The 26,014-nt window shown below is 44.4% G+C and overlaps 1 protein-coding gene across 3 annotated transcripts; it reads left to right on the forward strand.

Annotated features, from left to right (window-relative positions):
- Positions 1-1,300: 1,300 nt before the first annotated feature.
- PRPS1 (phosphoribosyl pyrophosphate synthetase 1) lies at positions 1,301-23,381 on the forward strand. Of its 3 annotated transcripts, none has more exons than XM_020967252.2 (7): positions 1,301-1,585; positions 7,927-8,131; positions 14,808-14,906; positions 15,292-15,416; positions 20,574-20,747; positions 21,232-21,391; positions 21,583-23,381. In XM_020967252.2, the coding sequence occupies exons 1-7, from the start codon at positions 1,464-1,466 to the stop codon at positions 21,673-21,675; spliced, it is 978 nt and encodes a 325-aa protein (XP_020822911.1). In that variant the 5' UTR covers positions 1,301-1,463; the 3' UTR covers positions 21,676-23,381. The 3 variants fall into 3 exon arrangements, with proteins under 3 accessions (XP_020822911.1, XP_020822912.1, XP_020822913.1); XM_020967253.2 differs by having other exon boundaries at positions 7,927-8,128; XM_020967254.2 differs by having other exon boundaries at positions 7,927-8,110.
- Positions 23,382-26,014: the final 2,633 nt, after the last annotated feature.

A 26,014-nucleotide genomic window follows, 5' to 3' on the forward strand; every position in this document is an offset into this window, starting at 1 on the left:
CTACAATAGTGGCATCAAACAAGAGCCTCAAAATTGTCTATGTTCTATTGTATTTTCATTTTGTTAAATATTTCCCAATTACATTTTCATCTGGTTTGGGTTTCACTCTGGAGTGTTGTGGGTCTGACGTGGCTGGATTCTGCCCTCTAACACTAACTTAAAGCCAAGGTACCCATCCACCCACATTGGTGGAAGGAACCTGCTCAGCAAGGAGGTCTCTCCATACCAGTGAAATAATAGGTCTAGGGTCTAGGTCTAGCGGTGGCAGGAACCTCAGAGGCTGTGTAGTCTAAACGCTTCATTTTACAGGGCAGGAAATAAGTTCAAGGTGGGGGATGGGAAGGGACTAACTCAAGGTCAGAAAATGGTATTTTGGTGCATTCAATAAATCAACCAACAAGTAATTAAGCATCAACAAGTAATTAAGCAAATTTGAATCAGTTCCCACCCCACCAGGAGCTTCATTGTTGTGGGGTACACACCAATGCTGTCCATTGGGTTTTCTTAGTAAAGATACTGGAGTGATTTGCCATTTCCTTCTCCAGCTCATTTTCCAGCTGAGGAAATTGAGGCAAACAGGGTGACTGTGACTTGCTCTGGATCACACATCCAGGAAGTGTCTGAGGTCATATTTGAATCCAGGTTTTCCTGACTCTAGGCCCTGCACTCTATCTACTGCACCACCTAGCTGCCTCCCACTGAGCCATCTAGCTGCCTCGAGGAGTTTACATTCTCTTATTTTCACAACAAATAGCTTCCCTTGATAAGTGCGTGGCATTTCCCTCCATATTGCTTTGCATTTTGCTCGGCTGCTACAAACAAGGGCTACATTAATCGGTCTTTTCCAAAATGTTTTTCCCCCCCGACTCCCCCGGGATCTGCAGAAACAGGTGGCTTCTGCTTCGATGCCTCAATTTGGGGTTCACTGTTGACAGAAACCAGGCGTGTGGGCCAGGTTCTACGTCTGGGGCTGAAGAAGGAGCCCCCAGGGCACGCAGAGAGGGATTGGCCCAAGTGATCCGCTAGATTGCCGCATCAGCCCTCCCCACCCCTCCATCCCACAGATTCACCTGCCAACTTCGCCCTCGCCTCACTCTGCCGCCTGAGAGCCGGCGTCTGGCCTTCCCCACCCCCTCCCTGCTCTTCAGCCAATCGGTGGTAAAGTGCCCCGAGAAGGGGTGGGGCCACAGAGAGGGCACCGCCTCTCGCTACCAGATGACCAATAGGCAGAGGCGGAGGCCGAACCCGCACCTAGGGCTCCGCCCCCCCGAGCCGGTATACAATATAAGAACGCGCGCGCCTGGCGGGAAGGCAAGATGGCCGAGGCGTCGTGCTGAGTACGCTCTTGCTGCCGAGTCACCTCTCCCCAGCCTCGCCTTACCGGCCTCAGGCCTCATTTTCCAAGTCCCTGTCCCACTCGCAGCGGTCGCCGAGACCTGTCCGCCGAGGACCGCCGGTTGAAGATGCCGAACATCAAGATTTTCAGCGGCAGCTCCCACCAGGACCTGTCCCAGAAGATCACCGACCGTCTGGGCCTGGAACTGGGCAAGGTGGTGACTAAGAAATTCAGTAACCAGGAGACCTGGTAAGCGGCCGGGGCCGGGGCTGGGGCCGGAATTGGGGCTGGAGCTGGAACCGGGCCGGGGCCAGGGCCGGGTCGTGGGTCAGGGCCGTTGGCCTGGGGCCGGCCGGTCTGACGCGCGCGCATGCGCTGGCGATTGGGCTACCGGTCGGCCGTTGCGCTGGGACAGAGGCTGGAGTTGGGGGCGCGTCGTGGTTCTGGGGGGCTGCCGAGAGGCAATGGGGGCGCGGAGAGGGGGGCAGAAAGGGCGGTACTAGCAATCACCACCTCGTGGCTGGGATGGCGGTTCGCGACTCGGGAGGGCGGGCTAGCGGGCCAGTGGAAAAACGGGCTAAGACTTGCACTCGCCTCCCCCTCCACCCCGGGTGGGGGCGGTGTGGCCCCAGCCCCCTTGATCAAGGCCAAGGCCAATATCGTCCGCTAGCCTTGGGCTTGGTACCGTGCACCGGGCCTTTGGCTTGAAGCAGTCGCGAATAGTGCCTACTGTGCCGTGTGGTCTAGTGGTTAGAGCTCTGGACGGGGGGGGGAACCTGGGTTCAAATCCCAGCTCCTAGGTAGCTGTGTGACCGTGGGCAAGTCACTTATCCGTTTCTCCCGGTGCCTCAGTCTCCTCACCTGTAAGACAGAGACGTGTATCCCTCTCCCTGTGCAGGTTGGCTTAGGGAGTGGTTTTGGGAGAGTTTTCGTCGGCGCACTAAGAACCTTGCCCAGAGTCACACTGGGAAGCGTCGTGGTGCTACAGAAAGAACACAGTGGTTTTGGAGTGGAAAGGACCTGGGTTCAAATCCCCGCCTCCACCCCCGTGTTTGGGCCTCAGTTTCCTTAACTGTGAAATGTAGGAATTGGGCTAGATAGTTTCTGAGGTCTCATCCAGCTCTAGATGTAGGAGCCAGTAGATGTTAGAGGCCTGGTTTGAATCTAGATTTTCCTGACTCACTCCACACTGTTTATGGCTTCCTGATCTGGAAAATGGGGATAACAATAGCGCCACTTCATAGGATCGTTGTGTAAACTAAATGAGATGATACTTGGGAAAGGCTTTGCAAACCTTAGAGTACCCTGTAGAAATGTCTATTAATTATTGTTAATGAACCAGCACTCCTGTCCTTTGCACCTGTCTCATGGAAGCGATCAGTCAATAAACTTTTAATCACTGGGCTAGAGGCAGGGGATACAAGACAAAAAATGAAACAGTCCTTGCCCTCAGGGAGCGACCATTGTATTGTGAGAGACAGAAGATAAGTTGGAATTTTAAGTTTATAGATTTTCAGTTGGAAGGGCACCTTAGACCATTTAGTCCAGGGATTCTTGATCTGAGGTACATGGATAGATTTCAGGGGTTTGGGGAACTTTAATGAGAAAACAATGGCATCTTTATTTTCACTAAATGCTAACTGAAATTTAACATTTCCTTTCATTGTTTGAAAACGTGATTCTCAGAAGGGGTCCACACCCAAGTGTTCAGGACCCACCAAAAAGGTTAAAAAGCCTTCATTTTCAGATAAGGAAGCAGTGACTTTGACTTGTCTAGGGTCACACTTGGTTGGGATGTGGAGGAGCAGGATTTCAGGCTAGGTGCTCTGGTTTTTCCAAATTGAGCATTCCTTCCCCCATGCCACAATGCTTCCCACTTGGGTTCTGCTGTTCTCTGTGTAGAAACAGCTTAACATTTGAATAGGATTGAGCAGAATGAGCAAGTTAGGGGGCATTGCTGAGGACTTTCACTGAATGGGAGAATATCTGGTTTATTGTGGTTATAAAAGGCTCAGCCTAAACTTCAGGTTTCCCTGCCTTAGCTTTTGGTGAAGTGGGAAGAGGGTTGGATTTGGAGTCAAAGGACCTGAGTTCAAATCCCAATTCAGTTCACTTCTGCCTGAACACCCTTGGGCAAGTCACCCAAGCTTTCTGGGCCTCCTTTCCAAAGCATTGAGATGTGGCACAGTGGGTAGCCCATCTCTGGCCTCTAACTTCAGAAAAGCTTCGTGGGGTGCCTTGGGCAAGTCACTTAACTTTTCAGCTCTGCCTCAGCTTCCCCATCAGTAAAATGGAGCTAATAATGATGCCTCCCTGCCAAGGTTGTTGAGAATCAAATGAAGTGTTTATTCGTAAAGCACCTAGCACAGTGCTTAATACTGTGTAAGCTAGTAATATAGTAAGCTGAGAAGTATTTGAGGCCAGATTTGAACTCAAGGCTCTCATCTACTTCTAGCCCAATGAGTCTGTGATTCTTTATGGAGCCTAGGGAGTTTTAACCTGAGAATCTTCTTCTTTTTTTTTTTTAATAACCTGGAGTTGGTTTAAAAAAAATTGTTCACTGTATTTCAGTATAATTGGTTTCCTTGGTAATAGTATGTATTTTACTTTATGCATTCAAAACATTCTGTGCAGGGGGTCCATGGGCTTTGCCAGACAGAAGTAAAAGGTTAAGTCTTTGTGCTAAGCTAGGGCTATAAACTTGGTCCCTGTGTTCCGATAAACCATGCTGGCAGTTCTCCTTACTGCTGGGCTGGCAAGGTCAGCAAGGTCCAAAGTCACCCATCCGAAAAATGAATTCTTTGGTTTTTTACATCACCTTGATTTTTATACATGTCCCTCTCCCTCCCTCTGAGCTAGCTCCTTTAATAAAGATTAAAAGGGGGCGGTGGGTGGGGGGAGGGGCAGTTCAATAAAGCTAAACCTACAGGTCAGCCTCAGCTGACTGCAGGCTGTATTCTGAATAGCTATGGGGTAGTGGGGTGGGGCAGAGAGGGAGGGGATGGGGGGAAGAGGGTATTTTCTCACTTCTTGGGTATCAAGCCTTTGCCCAGATTTTAGTAAACCTTGCCTTGGATTTTTTTTCCTCCCCTAAATATATACATTAGGTATTTTCTTTTTCTTTCCTCTTTCTCTCCTTCTTCCCTTCTTCTCCCAGACCTGTGATTTCCTCTATGCCAGAAGTACTCAATAAGACTCCCTCTGTCAGTGCTCTGGGGCACAGAGGGGTAAAGGAAGGCCTTTGATTTAGGTCACACAGCCTAGTCGGGAGACTTGACCTGTATGACCTTGGGAAAGTCATCCCACCTCCTGGGGGCCTCATTTCCCTCACTGTAAAATGAGAGGTTTTGTTCTAACTGGCTTCTGAAGTCCAGCTCAAGATGGAGGATTATCTGTCTTTTAGTAGAAAAGTTTGGGGGAGCTAGGGGGCGAGGTGGATAGAGCACTGGCCCTGGAGTCAGGAGGACCTGAGTTCAAATCCAGCCTCAGGCACATAACACTTAACTAGCTTGTGACCCTGGGCAAGTTACTTAACCCCCTTTGCCCCCCCAAAAAAACCAAAACAAAACCAGAAAAGTTCCTAATTCCTTCTTCCTTAGGCCCCCCAACACTACCCCAGGGGTAGTCCTGCTGTTAAGCCTACAGGAGATGAGTTGACACATCTGCTTGGCTTTTACTGGGTTTTTTTTTTTTCAGTTGCCTTTCAAATAAAAACCTGTCCCTATAAAACTGCCACGTAGAACAGGATAGGGAACAGGATAGGTTTATATAATCTTTTTTGAACGTCTCTGTCCTGTCCCCTTCCACCCCCACCCAAAAAAAAAATTCTCATTCTCTTAAGCCCTAGTAGATTGGAATAGGAGTACGGATAAATACTAGGTCACTCTGTCTCTGTGTGTCTACATATATACATACTACATGTGTGTATATGCATACATACACACATGGTATGTGTCCCTTTGAGCAAGATACTCAGCTGGTAATGGGAGTTCAACAGCCAGTTAGCAATAACCGGGCCTTTAAAAGGATTTGGAGTTTGGGGTTGATATCCACCTTGACTCATCAGTATTCTTTTGACCCTCTAGGAATGCTAACATTTATTTTTCAGGAGCTGCTTCCTTCTGGATGCATCTTTACTGTGTGGCCAAATGCTAACGCAAACCTTGGGAAGGGAAGGGCATCAGTATTTCTCTAGCCCTGCACTGTGCTGAGCACTTCACAAATATCCCATTTTGTCATCACAACCCTGTGAGCTAGGTGCTATTATTATCCTCATTTTACAGTTGAAGAAACTAAGGCAAACAGAGGTGAAGGACTGGCCAGGGTTCACACAGTTAACGCTTGAGTTTGGGTTTGAACTCGTTCTTCCTGACTCCAGGCCTAGCATTCTATCCACTGGACAATCCGCTGCTTCCAGTAGCCTCCTCCCGTGGTCCTGTCATTCAGTCCTCAGGCTTTATTTGGGGAACACACTCAGCCTATTCTAGTGTACATCAGTGAATAGCACATTAGGTCCTTATGAAGAATGCTGGTATCAGGGACTTAATCAGATTTTGTTTATGGTACTTTTACTGTCTCTGCGTCAAGATTGTTTAGTCCTTTGTGGTAGGCTGGGCTGAAGCCTGGGTGAGATCCCCTTATTGATCAAATGGAGTATTTACATGCCCGACAAAAGCAGAATTTATGGGACATAGGTTGAGTGTAGTTCAGACCATTTTAGTTTATGTAGTCCACACTCGGCCTTTTTGTGCTGGGTTGGTAGAGGAGACAGTGATTTCCTAGAAATTCCCAAGTAACTAACTATAGCCCAGTTGAAGGAATTAGTTATCGGTACATTTGCATATGCCCGTATCAGCTGTAGATTACATCGTTTTAGGGAAATTTTCAGTTAGGTTTAATGGCTATCTTTCAGGCTGTCCTGTGGAGGGTGTTTGTCTCTGAACCGATTTGCCTAAGCCTAAAAATGTAGTCTTGAGCCACACAATTGGGGGAAAAGGACAGTTGACAGTCTCACAGCTACTAGAATGCTATGTCCATATGCCTTGTGGACATAGATTTTTTTTTTAAGTACCTCATGTGCGTACCCCATGCTAGGTAGCTGTGGGAGATTCTCTGGCTGTCGTCAAACTGCTTCTGGTTTGTAAGAAAGAAAAACAAGAGAAGTCTCATCTACTTTTGGCCATTAATGTTTTCCCGGAGCCTAGTTGATGGCTAGGAGTGGGTGGGGGTAATGATCCTGACCATTATAGTGTAATAGGAAATCAAAGCCCGTGCTAAAGGTAGTAACTAGAGATAAACCCAGTATGAGGTGTTTTTATTTTAAAGTGTATTACCATTTTGATATAAAGAGAAGGAATTATTCGTGTTGCTGAATAATAGTGCCTGTCAAGTTTAATAGACTACCCCATATATCTTTCCCTCCCCCCCAAAAAAAAAACCCAATTTATTGTAGTACCTTTGAGGTGATTGGTTTTTACTATTACCAGTATTGTAAGCAAATTTTTTTTTGCCAGAGGCAAATGTACATGTTCTTGGTTACTGTAGAGATGGGCCCTCTAGGACCCTCCTGAAGGGTTACGGAGTTGAATGCTGCCACTGTAATTGGGAATTCACTTTGCCTAAGCAAAATAGCCTGGCTAGGCCCTCCTATTTTCCATTTATTGAAATGGAAATGTATCCTTAAGGATCACTGGGTACTTAGTGTAGGCTTTACAAATTTGAGTAGGGTACGGGGCATTTGGGCCTGGAAGAAACTTTGGAATTTATCTAGATCAGGAGTTCCCAACTGGGGGTATACAAGAAGCTTGTCAAGAGGGCTCTTTTTAGTATATTATCCTTTTGAAATATTGTAGAAACTCCAAATGAAGTTGTGAAAAAGTTTTCGTGAACTCTTGGGGGAGAAAAATTCATCACTTTTATTGTGTATGTATACAAACTAAATGCAAAAATGTATTTCCTTTTGAATGTGAAGGTTTACTGAAAATAGTTGGGAATGAATATGAGATCTAGTTCAGCCCCTTCATTTAAGAGATGAGGGGACTTGGAGGCCTAGAGAAGGGAACTGATTTGCTTGGAGTCACCCAGATATTAAGCGGTAGAGTCAGGATTCAAATCTTGGTCTTGGGATTCCAGATGTTCTTTCCACTGTGCCAGTTGTGGAAACTGACACTGGTGGCCATAGACAAAACTGACCTGTGACCTTCTTTCGAAGCCACAGTGGCAGATCCATGTGCAATGATTTCCTTGAGAGTAGGGACTGTCTGCTTTTGTATTTACATGTCCATGTCTCTTGAGATATAAGTACAGTGAGGACCATCCATAGCCAGTGTATATGTCGAACCACATTTATGTCAGATATTTCTACATGAAACTTAAAAATAGGTGCCAACAACTGAATTTTAGTCATTTACCTGCCAGTGCTTGAGCTAGCTATAGATAGATAGAATTGACAGACAGAATTGATCGATCCATCTGTGGTGATGAGTTGATGGAGGATCCTAAGCGTAGTGCAGCATGCCTAAGGTGCTTTGAAATTCTCAGTGGAATATAGAAATAATATTGTTAATCTAATTCTCCCCTCCCGTCTGTAGCGTGGAAATTGGTGAAAGCGTCCGAGGAGAGGATGTCTACATTGTACAGAGCGGTTGTGGTGAAATCAATGACAATCTGATGGAGCTTCTCATCATGATCAATGCCTGCAAGATCGCCTCAGCAAGCCGAGTCACTGCTGTTATCCCTTGCTTCCCTTATGCCCGGCAGGACAAAAAGGACAAAGTAGGAGCAGACTCCAATGTGGTATTTTCTTTTATTTTTAAAACATTACTTCAGAAGTTTAGCTTTGTCCCTAGTGACCTTCCATTTTAGATTAAGGTAGAATGGGTAGAGAGCTAGCCTTGAAGGGGAAGACATAGGTTCAAGTCCCCCTTCTAACTTATCCTGGTTTATGACCCTTGGCAAGTCATTTAACTTTTCAGTGCCCCAGGCCACCTTCTGTAGTGATAGAAGAAGCTCCCAGGCTGGCAATTTCCTATACTAATAGAATTTGAGGTCCAAGACACATACAGATCATTTAAATCTGAGTCATGTTGGTTTCATCAGCTTGTAAATCACTAGTCAAAAAGTTTCGATTTAATCAGTTGTCCCAAAGTGATTCACAAATTTATGATTTCATATAAAATTATATAACCTTTAATATACATTCTCCATAGCTTAGCAATGAATATAGATTTCATGTTTAGAATGTTTATATATTTTTAAGTAGTGGTTATTTTTCATACTAATTTCTCAGCTACATTATAAATGCTTTGTCTATTTTGTTTACCAGAATTAATTGAAGCAGACATTTAGAGAAGTCATTGGAGGGAGATAAACTGTATCTGCTCCTCAGAGGGTCTGGATCTGTAATTTCTTGGTAACTGCTAGTGAGGAAATTCCCTTTATCAGTCCAGATCATTGACTATTCTATAACTTATCAACAAGCATTTATTAAGCGAGGTGGCCCAGTGAATAGAGTACTGGGCTAAGAATCAGGAAGACCCATCTTCCTGAATTGAAATCCTGGCCTCAGACATTTCCTAGCTATGTGACCCTGGGCAAGTCCCTTAACTCTGTTTGCCTCAGTTCCTCATCTGTAAAATGAGCTGGAGAAGGACATGGCAAACCACTCCAGTATCTCTGCCAAGAAAACCTCAAATGAGGTCACAAGGAATTGGATACAACTGAACAATAATATGTACTAGGTGGCTCGGTGGATAGAGTGCCAGTCCTGGAGTCAGGAGGACCTGAGTTCAAATCTAGCCACAGACGCTTACTAGCTGTGTGACCCTGGGCAATTCATTTAACCTCGGTTTGACTTAATCCACTGGAGAAGAAAATAGTAACCACTCCAGTATCTTTGCCAAGAAAACCCCATGGACAGTATGGTCCACAGGGTTGCACCTGACTGCCAACAATGTGCCAGGCCCTGTACTAAACACTGGAGATACGAAGACAGGCACAGAACAATCCCTGCTCTCAAAGGAACTCACAGTCTAATGTGGGAGACAGCATGCAAATAATTCCTTACAAACAAACTATATGTGGGATTGATGGGAGATAATCTCAGGAAGACTGGAAATGGCTTCTTGCAGAATATGAGCCTTTAGCTGAGACTTGAAGAAAGTCAGAGGAGGAAGAGAGAATTCCAGGCCTTAGGGGACAGCCAGCAAAAAAGCACAAAGTCAGGAGAATGGAGTGGGGAGTAAGGAGGAGGCACAGTGCCACTAGATTGTAGAGTATGGAGGGGATTAATATGTGAGGAGACTGCAAAGGTAGTGAGAGGCCAGGTTATGAAAGGATTTAAAAGCCAGTAGATTTTATATTTGGAACCACTGGAGTTGATGGGGGGGACGGGGGACGGGCGCATAGTCAGACCTGTGCTTTAGGAAGTTCACTTGGATAACTGAATTGGAGGATGGATTGAAGTGGGAAGAGACTTGAGGCAGAGACCAAACAGCTGGCTATGGCCATAGTTTAGCCAGGAACCACTGAGAGTGTAATCTTGTTCACGGAACAGCCAGGAGGCCAGTGTCACCAGATCCAAGAGTACTTGGTGGGGACCAAGGTGTAAAAAGACTGGAAAGGTAAGAGGGGGTTAGATTATGAATGACTTTGAATGCCAAACAGAGGATTTTGTATTTGCTTCTGGAGGTCATAGGGAGCCACTAGTTTAATTGGGGGAGGGGTGTGACATGATCAAATTTGTGCTTTAGAAAAATCACATTGGTGGCTAAATGGAGGAGGATTAGAGTGGGGAGAAACTTGAGGCAGGCCCACCCATCAGCAGGCTATTGGAACAGTTCAGTTCTTTTCTCCCCTTCCACCTTCCTCCCTTCCTGTGATAAGAGTCTTCGATACAGTGGTAACAACATCAGAGGAGAAAGGGAGGCCTATGTAAGAGATGTCACAAAGGATAAGTTAACAGGTCTTGGCAACAGATTGGATGTGGGGAGTGAGAAGAGGAATCAAGGATAACACCTAGGTTGCAAGTCTGAGGGACTGAGAGGATGGTTCAGTAAGAGAAAGAGAACCTTTAAGGGAAAAGAAAACAAGATCTTTTGGGGGCATGTTGAGTTTAAGATGTCTATTGGACATCCAGCTGGAGATGGGTGACTGGAGGTCAGTAGAGAGTTTGGGGCAGGATAGGTAGATTTGAGAATCATCAGTGTAGAGATGGTCATTAAATTCATGGGAGCTGATGGGATCATCAAGTGAAGTAGTCTAGAGGGAGAAGAGAAGAGGGCCCAGGACTGAACCCTGAGGGACATCTGTGGTTAGAGGGTGTGACCTGGAAGAGAATCTAGCAAAGGAGACAGAAGGAGCAGTCAGACAGGTAGGAAGGAGAAGCAGGAGTGAGTGGGGCCCTGAAAACCTAGGGAGAAAAAGAATCAAGGAAGAGTGATCCGATGCACGGTGCCAAAGGCTGCAGTGAACTCAAGGAGAATGAGGATTGAGAAAAGCCCACTGGATTTGGCAACTAAGAGCTCATTGGTGACTTTGGAGGGAGCAGTTTCAGTGGCGATAGAAGTCAGAAGCCAGATTGTAATATGTTAAGAAGTGAGTGGGGGCGGGGGGGAGAGAAAGTGAAGGCACCTCTTTTAGATGGCCTTGGCCTTTTGGAGGACTTTGGCTACAAAGGGCCCAAGAGTTATTGGATGGAAGCATCCAGTGAGCGATGTGATGCATGCTGGGCCGGCTCGATTCAGTGGGTTGGGGTGAATTGTCCTTCTAATCCAGACAGCTCAGGCCCAGGGCAGAGTCCCAAAACTGAGTAGATTGGGGGTAGGGGTGGAGAGATTAGTCTCTGGAGGCCCAGATGCTGAGTCTTAGAGAAATCCCTGGGTCAGGAGATGTTAAGTGACTTAGCGAGGTCACCCCAGCACTGATGTGTCACAGGTATGACCTGAGCCTTCTGCCCTGTCCCCCAAGACACACTAGCTGTCTTTGTTAGGAGCCTGATACTTGTGGGGGTGGGGAACTATATGGCTGGAGATAGCTGGTATTTAAAAACAAAGGATGGCCTCCATATATGTATATAGCCTTGTTAGCAATTAAGGAAATGAAAATGGAGAGAAACTCAAGGTATCATTACGCATATGTTAAACTAACAAAAGTAAGCTAGAAAATCTTTTGTTGGCAAGGCTCTGGAAAAATGGGTACTTTATAGCTATGCACATTGCTGGTGCCACTAGATGTTCATGAGGTGAGTCTTTTGGGAGAGTAGTATGAAATGAGCTATCGGACATTCTTACCATTTGACCCAGGAATTGCATTTTGGGTAATGTACCCCAAGGAAATCAACCCAAAAGGAAAAACAAAATGATTTGTTTCAAGATGTTTATAGCAGTTCTGTTTTTATAATAGCAAAAAAAGAAAGAAAAGAAAAAGAAAATGCAAACAGCCCAAATGTCTAAAGTTGGAGGAAATAAGCAAATTATGCTGTGCAAGTGTGATGTAACCACAAAGCCTTGGACTGCATAGAGGTGTTGAAAATATTTATATGAAAAAGGCACTGAGTGAACACTGATATATACATTGATCACTTTTTTTTTTAAGGCAATTGGGGGTTAAATGACTTGCCCAGGGTCACACAGCTACTAAGTGTCAAGTGTTTGGTCTGAGGCCAGATTTGAACTCTGGTCCTCCTGACTTTAGGACCGGTACTCTATCCACTGTGCCACCTAGCTGCCCCTACATTGATCACTTTTAAGTTTCAAGGTTTTATAATATATTTCATGGGGGCTAGGAGTTGGCTAGCCCTAATCCCTGTGTCCGTGTGTGTCGTCCCGTCCCCCCCCCCCAATTCAAATTGGAGCTTCTCTGTAAAACTAGTAGGTGGTCTTGAGTGGTACTTTAGCTTAAACTGCAGCTAACTAGTAGTGGTACTATCTGAACTTGGCTAGGCTGATCTTTGACCAGTGGGCCTCACTAGGTCTTTCCTGGAAGCTCTCCAGCTTGATAGGACCTGCTAGGTCTTAACATTCTTAGACAGCATCCAAGGTGATAAGATATCAGGGTCAGAAACCTCTTAGGGCAGGATAATACTGTTTATGAGAGTAGAAAAACAAGGAGGAGAATTTGGAAGTGATGTTTGCTATCCTGTTTCTCCCATGTGTCATCCAGGTGGGTTCTTGAGGGTAATGCTAGCAAAGAAGAAATTCTGGCAGATTCTAGAACCAGCCTAGCTAAATGCAGAAATGCTAAAAAGCCTTATTGCCAGCAGACTGGCCACCTGGTGGTGAATTGACCATAGCAACCTGGAAAAAAGCAAAAAAAGACAAAGTGGCACCAGTCTAGCCAGCTTAGCCCCCTGTGCTTCTATAGTGATGTTGGCAGAAACTGGGCAAGAGAGACCGAAGAATCTCTGAACTTTTTTAGACCATCAGCTCTCTTTGTAAGCTTTTTGTACGGTGACCATTGGGTATATATACTACTAGAGAAACTACCTATTTGCATCTGTCCCATAAGTGGAAAGAGGTGACAAAAAAGTCAAAACTAAGTGGAAGGCAGGCTCACAGGCTCTCATTGGAGAGGCAAATAAAGAAGTCGCGGGACTTTGCTTCCATAGGAAACTTAAGGATCATTAAAAGAGCTTTGTGGGGCAGCTAGGTGGCACCGGCCCTGGATTCAGGAGGACCTGAATTCAAATTCAGCCTCAGACACATAAGACTTACTAGCTGTATGACCCTGGGCAAGTCACTTAACCCCATTGCCTAGCCAAAAACAAAGCAAAACAAAAGCTTTGTAATATTCCGAAGTCAGTCAAGTCCACTTCCCTCCTCTTCAACCCTGGGCCCAACTCCTAGGTCCAGGTCTACACATTGATAGACAAGCTCTATAGGTTTTTCATCCAAATGCATGTGTTAACTCTGGGTAGTAGATATTCCTCATCCACTTGGTCTTTCCTGCATGGATGGTCAGGCTGAACTTTTGACTGCTGACAGAGACTGAAGTATTCCAGGGCTGGCAGCACAAATGTCATCTGCAAACAGGAATGCGCGAAAGACCACGGAGAATCCATTCTCTTCCACTTGGACTCTATCCTCCTGGTCTCTATCACAGTGGTCATTGAATAATAGGATTATTTCTAGCATATCTTTCAAGGAATCTTGAATGTTTTTGATATGTGGATGGGAGATGCCTTTTTGGAAAAAGAGGCTTTAAGGTGACATTTTGCTGTACCAAGTTTTAAAAAGTCTATAAACAGTAAGTACCACAGGATCTTAAGTCCTCTACATCTCTGAGTCAGTTGCAAAATGGTAAAGATATAGTCCATTGTTGAATATTACTTATGAAAGCCTGTTTTTTCCCTACTGATTCTCACTAAGGATTCCTTCAATATGTACATTGATGATTGTCAAAGATCTTATATAGGTGGGGAGAGAAGGCATCGAGCTCCATAGTTGCTTTCTCAATGATCTTTGTTTTGTTTTGTTTGCCTATTAATAAGTTTGAATTTTTTTAACTTTACTGTCTTTCCATCCTTCACATCCTTATCAATCCCTCAACAACCTCAATTGTATGTCCCTTAGAAGGGGTATACATTTGGTCCATTTTGGCTGCTTTCCCTGTCTTTGTTCTTTCTCTTCAGTGCTATTTCTCTCTCCTCTTTAAGCACATTGGGAACCCTGCCATAAGGTCCGAGTATGGTGGTTCCACTGCCGTTGATGGGGAAAAGAGTTGTTTATAGTAATCTTTATATATAGATCTTTTCCATTTGCCTTCTGGGATTTTTCTTTTGGCAGGGGTGTGCATCCCTTCATTTTCATCCTTAAATGCCCTTGAGATAACTGACTTAGTCAGATCTCTTGCTATGCCTTCTTTTCTTTGTAACACATTAAAAATGAGTAATTACACAGAAAAAGCAGGATAAAGGATGTCATCTAAAAAATGATGGGTTGGTCACATAGCAAGAATGAAAGATACCCAACAGACAGCCTGCCTGCTCCATTGGTATTCACACAATACCAAGAGAATGCAAAGAAGGCTCTCTGGAAAGCCCCATAGGATGGGCTGGCACAGAATGCATGGGCCTTGGTCTGCATCTTGGTAGTGAAGGGAGCATCTACATGATAAGCTCTTCCAGAGGCATTGGACTAGGAGGTCTTCATTCGATCCTTTGTTTCTGTAAGCTTCATGATTATATCCAGTATCTCTTAAACTTTGCTGTATTGTAGTTTGGGGACATTTTTGGAGCGGGGGTGGATGGGGCTGCTTTTATTTTGCAATGTTGATTGAAAAATTTTTAAGACCAGGTGGTCTTTTTAAAAAAAAAAATTAAATGTAGGTTGGTAGCCACACATCAGACATTTTTACCTTTGATAAACAGGTCGAGAGACTGGAAAACTTTGTTACTGAGATAGGAAGTGAGCCCACTTTGTCAGCTTCATAACTTTGAACTATTTGTCAGTGACCCTTACTCTCTCCCATTTAGAGCCGAGCCCCAATCTCAGCTAAGCTTGTGGCAAATATGCTGTCTGTAGCAGGAGCAGATCATATAATCACCATGGACCTTCATGCTTCTCAGATTCAGGTATAAAAGAGAAACAAACCATGGGAGTTGAGGGCTGCGGGGGTTGTTAATGAATACTCTGGGAAGAGACAACCAGGAGAAGCAAACGCAGGATACTTTGGAAGAACAGGAGACCAAATGTCTTAACTAAATGAAAATAACGTGGAGATTGTGTTCCCAGGAACTTGGTTTGAATCTTGGCCACAATACCTACTAGGTGAACAGTCTTGCTACACGTGGGCCTCTGTCTCTCCAGATGGAAGCTTGGGGTAATAACCCTGCCTGCCTCACAGGGTTGTTTTGGAGAAGACGCTTCAGAAGCAGGAGCTCTTATTTACAATATTTACAGTGCTGGGAGCCTGGGTTGGGGGGGAAGCCAAGAGATTAACAGAGTTCCTTCCCACAGGGGTTTTTTGATATCCCAGTGGATAACTTATATGCTGAGCCAGCTGTCCTGAAGTGGATAAGAGAGAACATTGCCGACTGGAAGACCTGTTGTATTGTATCCCCTGATGCTGGTGGAGCTAAAAGGTAGGATTAGTATTCTGCGCACCCTGTGGCCATCTCTGAATGGACCCAAGTGCGGATGTCATGGGTGGGTGGGTGGGGTCTACATGATAACTTGTGATTATGGTATCCTAGTGCTAGAAGGGACCTTGAAGGTCATTTAGTCCAATTCCTCATTTTACAGCTGAGGAAACTGAAGCCCAGAGAGAAGTGACTTGCCCAGTATCACATAGCTAGTCAGTGTCTGAGATCAGATCACAGTTCCAAATCCAGTGCTCACTCTATCCCCTGTGTCACCTAGATCTTTCCTCTCCCTAAATTGTCACTGAGTATCTTTTCCTTGGAGAGGCATTGCATACATGGCACGTGACTTTATTATTTTACTTAATAGTATTTTTCCCAATTCCTTGTAAAGACAATTTTCACCATTCTTTTTTTTTTTAAAGGATTTTGCATTTTCCAAATTTTTGTCCCTCCCTCCTCCCCAAGATGGCAAACAATCTGATATAGGTTATGCATGTACAATCACGTAAAACATATTTTCACATTAGTCATGTTGTAAAAAAAGAAATAGAATAAAAGGGGAAAAAGCATGCAAAAAACAAAGTGAGAATAGTATGGCATATGACTTTTATTCAGACATCTTCCCCTTCACTGGCCTGTTGCTGTTTGGGAAGCCAGGAATTCCTTCAGGAAGGGATCCCAGTAAGAAGAGAGCTGTTGTAGCCACCAGCCATGGCTAGATAGTACGGTGAGTGGATAGAGTGCTAGGCCTGGAGTCAAGAAGACTAGAGTTCAAATCCAACCTCAGACATTTATTAGCTTTGTGATTTTGGGCAAGTCACTTTACCTCTGCCTCAGTTTCCTCAACTGAATAATGAGGACTATAGTAGCATCTATCTCCCTAGGTGGTCATGTGTATTAAATGAGATAATATTTGTAAAGTGTTTAGCACGGTTTAAGGCACATAGTAAGTACCTAATAAATCCTTGTTCCCTCCCTAACTCAGGACTCCATATATACCTTTCTTATGATAGGCTAGGGATTTGATTTTCAGATCAGCATCAACAGCTGTTAATATTACCAAGAACATGGTTATTATACTGTCAGTGCGGGGATGGGCAGGCTTATTTCCCCAAACCTGGTTATTATGATTCACAGAACATTTTTTGATTCTTAGGATTAAAATACTGAGCAAGGAAGAAATATGTTGTGTTATTGTTTTAAAGCTAAGAACCTAAGGAATTGAATAGAATTTAGCAGAGACTGAAAGCTCCACAGATTAAGAGCACTTCATTTCCTCCCTGGATTACTCATTAATAATACATTCGGAAGTGTTACTTACATTATTAATGGAGAAATAGAACCAGGCACTACAAAACCCAGGTGATTACAAAGTTAATTCAGGATTCCTTCAAAGCCATTCATATTTTCAGCAATTGGTTTCTCTCCCACCTTTCCATTAAAGTAAACATGAAGAGAGCTCAAGTTCATTTGGGCACCCCTTCCCCCATTTGTTCCTGTCCTGTCTCTGTTTACCAATCGCCCTTTCCTCTGTTTTAGATTACCGTGAAAAACATTTAAGTGCCAGTAAGATCCTAGAGCAGGAAGGGCCCTCAGAGGCCACTGAGTTCAGCCCTCTCATTTTACAGAGGGGGAAACTTGAGGCCCAGGGAGGAAAAGGGACTTGCCCGCAGCCACACACCATCAGAGGCAGAATTTGGAAACTAGCAAAATACGCTTACAAATAGCCCTCTGAATCTCTGTCTCTATCAGTTTTACCACAGGCTGCCAACCTTTATAGGCAGGTTCCAATTGATGCAAATCCCTTAAAGTGGTGATAGCATTATTCAGATTCACAAGGCACATTTCCATTGGCCTAGAACCAGTTAACCTATTTTGCATAGTTATAACTTCAGATAATGGGAATTTGCATACACAAGGATTCCTTACTTGCAGTGTGGAGAGTGAGCACAGAACTTGAAATAATCAAGTTCCAGCTTTGTTGATCCTTGCTGAGATTTGGGGGTTTGCTACCAGTGACTCCAGCTGCTCACCGTTTCTTACCATGGGTGCGGTCTCTTTCTCTGTCATTCCCCATTTAAGGCTAGAATTCATTCATTCCACTAGCATTTCTTAAGCACTTACAGTACATTTATAGGAGGCAGGCACTAGGGGGATGCAAGACAAAACCCAAAAACGCCCAACCAGTCTGCCCATCAGGAACTAAGCCCCTGCATCTGGGAGCTGCAGTATTCACACAGATAGTGAGCTGGGAACCTTTGCAGGGGGGCCCCTGAGCTGAGTCTTGAAGGAAGCCAAGGATTTGAGATGAGAATTATGTCCTGAGTGCTAAAGGAACCCCTGACAAAGGTATGGACAGGTCAGGGAACAGCAACTAGACCAGTTGTCTAGTTTGTGAAGGGGAATGATATGGAGTGAGTCCGGAAGGCAGGTAGGTTGGAGTCTGCCTATGCAAGGCTTTAAATTCCCCACTGAGACCTGTCTATGTGGACCTTTATGCTTGCCTGGTCATTGCATGTCTGAGCTTTGAGGTACTCAGCTAAAGGCTTGCCCAAAGCCCATGCGTGGTTGGAATGATCTCAAGCAAATGTGGTTAACAGAATCCTGTGTGTCCAGGAGGCTGATAACTCTTAGAACAGTAGCAATAGAAAGCAGCATGTGACTTGGTTAGAGGAGGGTGTAATAGAGAGGTAGTATAGTTCATTGGAACCAGCACTGAGTTTCTGGGCTTCAGTTCAGATCTCAGCTCTACAACAAGCCTGGGTGATCTTGCTAAGTTACTTCCTCTCCCTGGGCCTCAGTTTGCCCATCTGTAAAGTGAAGAGCTTGGACTAGGTGCCTTCCAAGGACCTTTCTGGCTCTAGGTCTAGAATCCTGTGAACCATTTGTAGACTAGCTAGCTTCTCTGTCGAGTGGCTGCAGACACATCTTATCTTGGAGCAACCATCTTACTTAATCTTACTAAGTCAGCATGCATTCCATGGGGGTACCTCAGAGGAGAGATTTGTACTGAGCTAGCCAGGCAGCCTCAAAGCACATATTGCTTCTGCTTGTGTGTATCATCTTCATATAAGGAAAAATAGCTCAGTAGAATGATTGTTAATGAATGCTCCTCTGGCTAGCAAACTGCTGTGTCAGTAATGTGCTCTCTGTGCATTATTCAACTTTTGTACTACCTACCTACCTACCTCACAGGGTTGTGGTGAAAACAAAACTTGCAAAATGCTTTTCTTCTCCCTATTTTACAAATGAGAAAACTGAGTCATAGAGAGGGGAAGTGATTTGCCTCCTCACTTACAAGGCTCTTCCTCGTTCCTTACACGCTGCTGGGCTGTAACTGAATTTACTACTGAATACAGACAGTATGTTAGCCCAGATGGCATTGCCAACCACTTAATGGTGCTGTCCCATTCACATGTGAAAATGATACCACTGACTCCACACAAGCATTAACAACATGTGACTTAGAGGAAAGCCGAGCTGGGTTTTGGAACCTATGAAGTCCTGGATTCACATCTTGCCTCTGACATTAGTTGTGTAACTATGGAGAAGTCACTCCCCCTTCCTGAACCTCAGCTTCCTCATCCATAAAATGGGAATAATACCTTCAGTACTTAACCTTCCTGGGCTCTTGTGAAGCTCAAATGAGAGGATATATTATGTAGCCTCAACTTAAGCTATATATGGTGTCCAAAAAAGTCTTATTCTTGGTGTTGATAAGGTCTTTAATGGGTCAGTGGAGTTAGCCAGATTGCCTGCCTCCCTTTCTCTTTTGAAATCATTAGCATTTCCTTATGGACAGTGATTCAAAACAGAAAGCTCTGTTTCATTTGGAGAAAAGTGGGGTATATTCCATGCCAACATACAAATAAAGAAGACTATACCTTGAAGCCACTATTTAATTGGTGTCACTTTCTAATTGTCTTAAAAATAAATAAAGTCGACATCCAGGTACGTAGTATATTCTTCACTGAGAAATATGACAAAGAATAGCTGGGATGTTATTGAACATTAGAGTAGGCTTGGTATTGCCTACCATCACAGTCTGGGAAGGGATAGTTGTGGTTATTCATTCTGTTCACAAGCTTTAAAAAAAATTTTTTTTATGCCTTTAGTTTTTACATCATTGTCATTGCCAGATGTATACTCCTTTCCTACCCCGTCTGCCCCATTCCATTGTAACACAGAAAGTTAAGCAATATGAACTCTCTGTAACAGTGTATGCAACATCCCACACCCTTAGCCTTTCCACTTCATTGGCATCTCCAGGGCATCACGATTCAGAATGTTCAGGTTTTGCTTTAGTGTTCTTTTCATTTACATTATTGTGATACACCAGTTCTATATTTCCCTATGTTTCTCTGAATTCCTCATTGGTCATTTCTTATAGCATAAAAATTGTCTATTAAAGTCATATTCAGTTCAGCCATTCCCCAATTGATGCCCCCCCCACTTTGTTTTGTTGTTGGTGTTGCCTGTGTGTGTGCATTTTTTTTTTTGGCCACAAAACATGCTATGAATATCTTAAAATATGTGGGACTGGTTTTTTTTTACCTCTTTGGAGGGCTCTATGCCCAGCAGCAGTGGAATCTCTTGGGAGTTAGAAGGTATGAACAGTTTAGTGATTTTTCTTGAATAATTCCAAATTGTTTTCCAGAATGGTTGGACCAGTTCTCAGCTCTGCCCACAGTGTATCAGTGTGCCTGTCTTCCCACAGCTCTTCCAGCTTTAAGTATTTCTACCTTTCGCTATCTTTGTTAATTTGTTAAATGTGAGGTGAAACCTCAAAGTTGTTTTACTTTGCTTGAGTTTGTTTCTTTTTGAAAACTATCCTTTGACTGCTTATCTATTGGGGAATGGCTCTTAGTCTTATATCTGTTTACAGGTTTTTTTCCACAGGTTTTTTGTTGTCACTTTAATTGGAACAATCTGTGCACTTAGACTGGAATGATCCGGTTGTATTTAAATTGGGAGATCCATTTGGGTGATAGAGCCTAAACCCTGTCCCCCACCCCCCCAGTTCACAGATTCTACTTTCCACTGCCTCCCAGAACTGGTGAGTGCCTCCCACCCCCACCCCCACCCCCACCCCCTCTACTTGATTCCTCACTGAACTATTGATAATCTGTAAACTGCCTTACCTCCATCTTCCTGCAGAGTGACTTCAATTGCAGACCGACTGAATGTTGACTTTGCTCTGATTCACAAAGAGCGGAAGAAGGCCAATGAAGTCGACCGAATGGTGCTAGTGGGAGATGTCAAGGACCGAGTAGCCATTCTAGTGGATGACATGGCTGATACTTGTGGTACTATCTGTCATGCAGCAGATAAGTGAGTAGGTGGTGTGGGGAGGGGGGGGTAGTGATTGGGTATAATCTATTGATCAGAATGATCTGTTTAAAAACCCACATGTTCTCTTACCCTGAAAGTGACTACCTTAAGGGAATAAAAGTGACCTTTCAAGGTCCCAGGCCTGGAGCACTTAGTGATCCATTGAACACACAGTTGCTTCAGACAGTTTTGTGGTCTATAGTAGTAACGGGAATTTAACCTGGCAGAGTTCTGTCTAGCACGTCAAGAATGGCAGTTTGATGGCTATTACTGATTATGGTAGAAGAGAATATAGCCATGTGCTCTGTCAGTATCACTGTTCATTTCAAGAGCTTCTATTCATGGCTCTTAGTTGTAAAGTTGGTTGTGTTTTGTCCCTTGTTAACCTGACAAATGAATTTTCTCCATGCCATTTCTTCTGCCCACCCTTCACCTCCTCTTGCAATTAGGTCCATTTGGTTACTGTCTCCATATCTTTTTCTAGACTGCTGTCAGCTGGAGCCACCAAAGTTTATGCCATCCTTACTCATGGAATTTTTTCTGGTCCAGCTATTTCTCGAATTAACCATGCCTGCTTTGAGGCAGTTGTTGTCACAAACACAATACCTCAGGAAGACAAGATGAAGCATTGCCCCAAGATACAGGTAAGAGGGGATTTTGTCACAGAGATCTTGAGGGGCTGTTTGCCCACCATACAGAGTGGGTCAGGGACCTGAGCAGGCCTGACTTTTCAAGGAAGGCCTTATGACAAACCACTGTTGCCCACATCCAGTTTAAGTGGATGCTGTCCTTGCCTGGGGCCAACCTCTCCTTTCCTCTCTTCCCCTCTCTTCAGGTGATTGACATCTCTATGATCCTGGCCGAGGCCATCCGGAGGACTCACAATGGCGAGTCGGTCTCTTACCTGTTCAGTCACGTTCCTTTATAATTTTTCCACTTTTCACTTTGGAGGCTTTTCTTTGCTAAGCCAGTGATTATTTGGTATATTACAAAAGTTCAGTAGAAATCCCTGCTTGTTCATCCTGCTCCCCACATTTTTTGCTCACATCCAGTTTCCTGGGGCTCCACTTTCTTTCGTTAGTCTTAAGTGGGTCTTTCAGCTTTCACTCTTAACTCTGTGGAGAGCAGGCCCGATGCATCCACCATAGAATTCCAGGTGGGAGGGTGAGGGCTGGGAGGGGAGGGAGGCAGGGGGAGGGGACGGGGCAGATGCACCACTACGCATGCAAACTTCAGCAGTTCTGGTTGGTTGGTTTATTTGTTTAAAAATAAAAATCTGCAAAACCTAAATAAAAATTAAACTGTGCTAGTGTCAGGCCATAGCAAGAGCCCCAGACTACCCCAGCCATGGCATTCCTGGCTACCAAGTCAGCATTTCTCAATTACCTGCTGTATGTCGGGCTTTGCACTGGGAACGAGGAGAAGGTAAAAGACAAGGCCCTGCCCTCAAGGAGCTCACAAGGCTCATAACACTTGGATAGCATTGAGACAGAAACTAAAAGGGAAGGCCAGGGGGTAGCCAGCCATGTGGGAAAGGGTGACATGTCAACACTATAAAGTTATGGAGTTGTTGAGAGGTTAGTTTGGGGCCAGCAAAACTGAGAGGCTACAGAGTGAGGAGTGAGAACGGGCCACTAGTCGGGGAGGGGAGTTCTCTTGTAGTTGGCATTCCTTGGAATCAGTGATGACTAGAGCCACTTCCATCCTTGTGGCTTTTCCCTTTGGCCAGATCTTCTGCTTCTAAACCACCAACACTTACAGATTGAGGTTTCTCCCTGAGTGAAAAAATATGGGCCTTGGTTACGTTCAGAACCATTTCTACCTTTCCACAGAAATTCCTCATTCACATCTATGAGGCCCTAAGTATGAGCAGGGTGCATTTTTAATCCCTCCTTTAGAGTAGTTGACCCTGATCATTAGTATATTTTGCTGTTCACCTCTCTTCCTGTCCCCAAATCTAAATTATGGAAGGAGAGAAAATTTAGGCCTCAAGTGGAATATGAGAAAATGAATTGCTCTGTCCTCTGTAGTTAAATACTCTTCTTTGTCCATTAGTGGCACCACCATGACTTGGGCTGTGGAGGGAGGAAAAATGTCACCAAAAATGTCATCACTTTTGATTCCAAGGTTGACTGTCCAACTGGCAATAGGCATTAACTATGATAACATGGGAAGAAGAAGACCCTTCTGTAGGAGGCTGTAGCATTTTGTGACTTGGTGTGCTCAGAGACTGAATGAGGTTTTCTCAGGAATGAACATTGAAAGAATTCTGACTGATAGATGGTGGGTGTCAGGGTTTATCAGACCTTGTGAGCTTTTAGATCTTGGAGACTTTGTTGAATTAAAAGAACTTCATTTGCATTTTCTTGGGTCTTCTTGGGCGCCGGTAAACAGATGCTCCTGTTAAAGGGGAGATTTATAGAAAGAACTGTAGAACAAGCTAGTCTGCAGTGAGTGCCCATGCTGGCATTTATCTCTAGCAGAAGGCTTGAGCAGATTCCTTGCTGCTCCAGCTGTAGCTTCCTGGTGCTTTGCTGCTGAGCTGTTAGCCAGCATTGAACCAAAGTGACTGATGTTGGCATTCCTATTCAACCATGAGACTTCAATGAAGGAATTAAATTTACTTTGAAAGCACTTTGAGTTTATTATTTTTGCATGTGTGTTATTCAGTCATTCAATTGTGTGTCTAACTCTTCAGGACCCACCCTGGACCATAGCATGCCAATACCGCTCATGGGGTTTTCTTGGCAAGGATTTCTTGGAGCGGTTTGCCATTTCCTTCTCCAGTGTCCACTTGTGTGTACATATGTTCAGTCAGTCCCTGGCCCTGAATTCCCACAAGCCCTGCCAGGGGAGAGGAAAATCTCTGTCAAGTCTTCCTAAGCCTAAAAGGTCAGGAGCAAGAACCAGGCCTTGAGAATGCTGAGATCTGTCCCCTACAGACCAGCCAAGTTAGCCAAGCTGAGTACTAGAAGCATGGCTCACCTTTGCTTCTCCTAAGGCAAGGAGAGGAACTGAGTTGCAAACCTGGAAAGATCTACCCACACAGAAATCAGGTTTTTTTGTACTGTATTATGTATGTAGTCCTCAAAAGACACTGAACTCAACATGCTTTTGAACAGTCATTCCCTATTTCTTGGTCCTGGGACAAATAAATGGTGGTGGGGAGATCTCTCTTGGGAGGGAGAGTTTCACTATCCCTTCACCATTGGTGATGACTATGTAGAAAGAATACAAACTCAATTTTAACGACAGCCCATTCAGGAATACATTCCAAATGAAACACAAAAGATTTGATTGGTTATTGATGCCACAAATAAGTCTGATTTGAATATAAAACCTGTCTAAACACAAACCAACTTTCATAAACAGTGTTTCTATCCCTTATCTATTTGTACAGCTGTGCCTTGTTCTCCTTAATTGCACAAAAAGGGCTTGGTGTATGCAAGACTTTTGTTCTATTTAATGTTTTCTCTTTTACATTCCTGCCCCTTCCCAGCGATCTCCTTTACTCCCTTCCTTCATGTAGAGCCCTTCTCAGTAACAAATAAATGTAGTCCAGCAAAACAAACCCACCACATCAGCCCTGTTGACCTCATTCCACACCCTCTACAAAAATTCAAGAAGCAAAATTAATACAATTATATAATTTGATTTAAAGGCAGTATAATGGAATTTGGGACTATAAGCAGCCCCCAGGTTCAGCAACCTACTTCTGGAAATGCAAAGCAAAGGTGTGTGGAACTGATAGGACTCCCCAACTTGGAGGGGTTCTTCAGTCCCCCCATTCTCTGTCTCTCCGAAGCTCCTCAGAGTAATTTTACTTCTGAATCTTGACACTGGGGGACATTGATCTCAAGGAGAGGTGGATAGCAGTGTCCAAGGTCTTGAGGGTTCTGGTAGCTTTTCCTTATTTAGGGGTTCCTGACAAGTGTGGAAAAAAATTATCTTGATATAGAGCCAGCCACTCCCAGACTGTTTGGGTGGCCCATTTCCTTTCTATGGCATTTAGGCCAGGCAAAGGCCACCTCTAACCCTCCCACCATTCTCAGAATTTGCTCCTTGGTACAGGACCAAAAGACTTTTTAAAGAGGCAGGGGTTGAGAACAGAATTTCTTTTTATAGAAGCAAATGCCCAGTACCCAGGCCTGCTCCCTGGGCTAGCCACTAGAACAGAGGTGGGGAATCTGCAGCCTCCAGGCCACATGTGGCCCTCTAGGTCCTCAAGTGCAGCCCTTTGAGTCCATGTTTTACAGAACAAATCCTTTTATTAAGGGGATTTGTTCTGTGAAGTTTGGACTCGGTCAAAGGCCTCATTATCCCCACCCCTGCTGTAGAGCCTCTTCTACCCCATCTTATTCCCTCAATAGTGAAGCTGGAGTTTTTGGAATAGCCAAGATCAATCAATCCTGCTGCCTAGCTGAATTATTCAGTATAAGGAACCCTTTAGTTTAATAGGTGAGCTTATTAATAGGAAGAGCCTGGGCAGAACCAGGAAGAGACTGAGGCTGATTATGATGAGGTGGATTAATGAAGGGGAATCCTGGCTCAGTCGTTCTCTGGTGCATGACTCTGGACAAATCACTTAACCTCTAAGTGCCCCAGGAAACCAAGTCTGTAAGTAACAGAGTCAGTGGCAGTGCAGTCGGTGCAGGCTTTCCCCATGGGCAGATCCTTGCACACCAGTGACTTCACAAATCTAATCTAAAACAAGAAGGTCAAATGGGAAACCATCAGTATGTGGAAGAGAACTCTTTAGAGTTTAAAAAAAAAGGATCATTGCCCCTTGTTTGGGGAAGTTCTGCATGAGAACCAGGGCCCTGTTATTCAAAGATTGTTTCATGGTAATTGGGGTGCCATGTGTTATTTGGGAACAGAGGAAATAGTCATGTTTGCCTACCACATTTACTTTTGTAATGTAAATGTGCACCAAAATGTAATGAGGCTACCAAGACTATCAGATACTCCTTGGTGCAATGAATCTAACAAAGTAACTTCCAACTTCCTGACCTCTCGAAGGTCCTCACAACTGTCCTTTTGAAATCCCTTGCCAGTTAAATTATCATAGACTCGGATTTAGAGCTTAAAGGTATATGAGTATAACCTCATTTTGCATATAATATTGAGTCATTTTTAGTCACATACAACTCTTTATGACCCCATTTAGGGTTTTCTTGGCAGAGAGATTGGAGTGTATGGGGTATCAGGGAGCACCAGCACCTCTGAGGGCTGCTGAGCCCTTTTCAGGACTGCTCATCCACCTTTGG

The sequence above is a fragment of the Phascolarctos cinereus genome, unplaced genomic scaffold (assembly GCF_003287225.1).
Source record: "Phascolarctos cinereus isolate Bilbo 61053 unplaced genomic scaffold, phaCin_HiC Scaffold_8;HRSCAF=390, whole genome shotgun sequence".
Lineage (NCBI taxonomy): Eukaryota > Metazoa > Chordata > Mammalia > Diprotodontia > Phascolarctidae > Phascolarctos > Phascolarctos cinereus.

Excerpts from the sequence above, each read along its gene's own strand:
- PRPS1 (XM_020967252.2), top strand. The coding sequence starts at position 1,464 with ATGCCGAACATCAAGATTTTCAGCGGCAGCTCCCACCAGGACCTGTCC. Across the intron at positions 15,417-20,573 it reads GATGCTGGTGGAGCTAAAAG|AGTGACTTCAATTGCAGACC; the intron begins GTAGGATTAGTA and ends ATCTTCCTGCAG. Across the intron at positions 21,392-21,582 it reads AGCATTGCCCCAAGATACAG|GTGATTGACATCTCTATGAT; the intron begins GTAAGAGGGGAT and ends CCCTCTCTTCAG.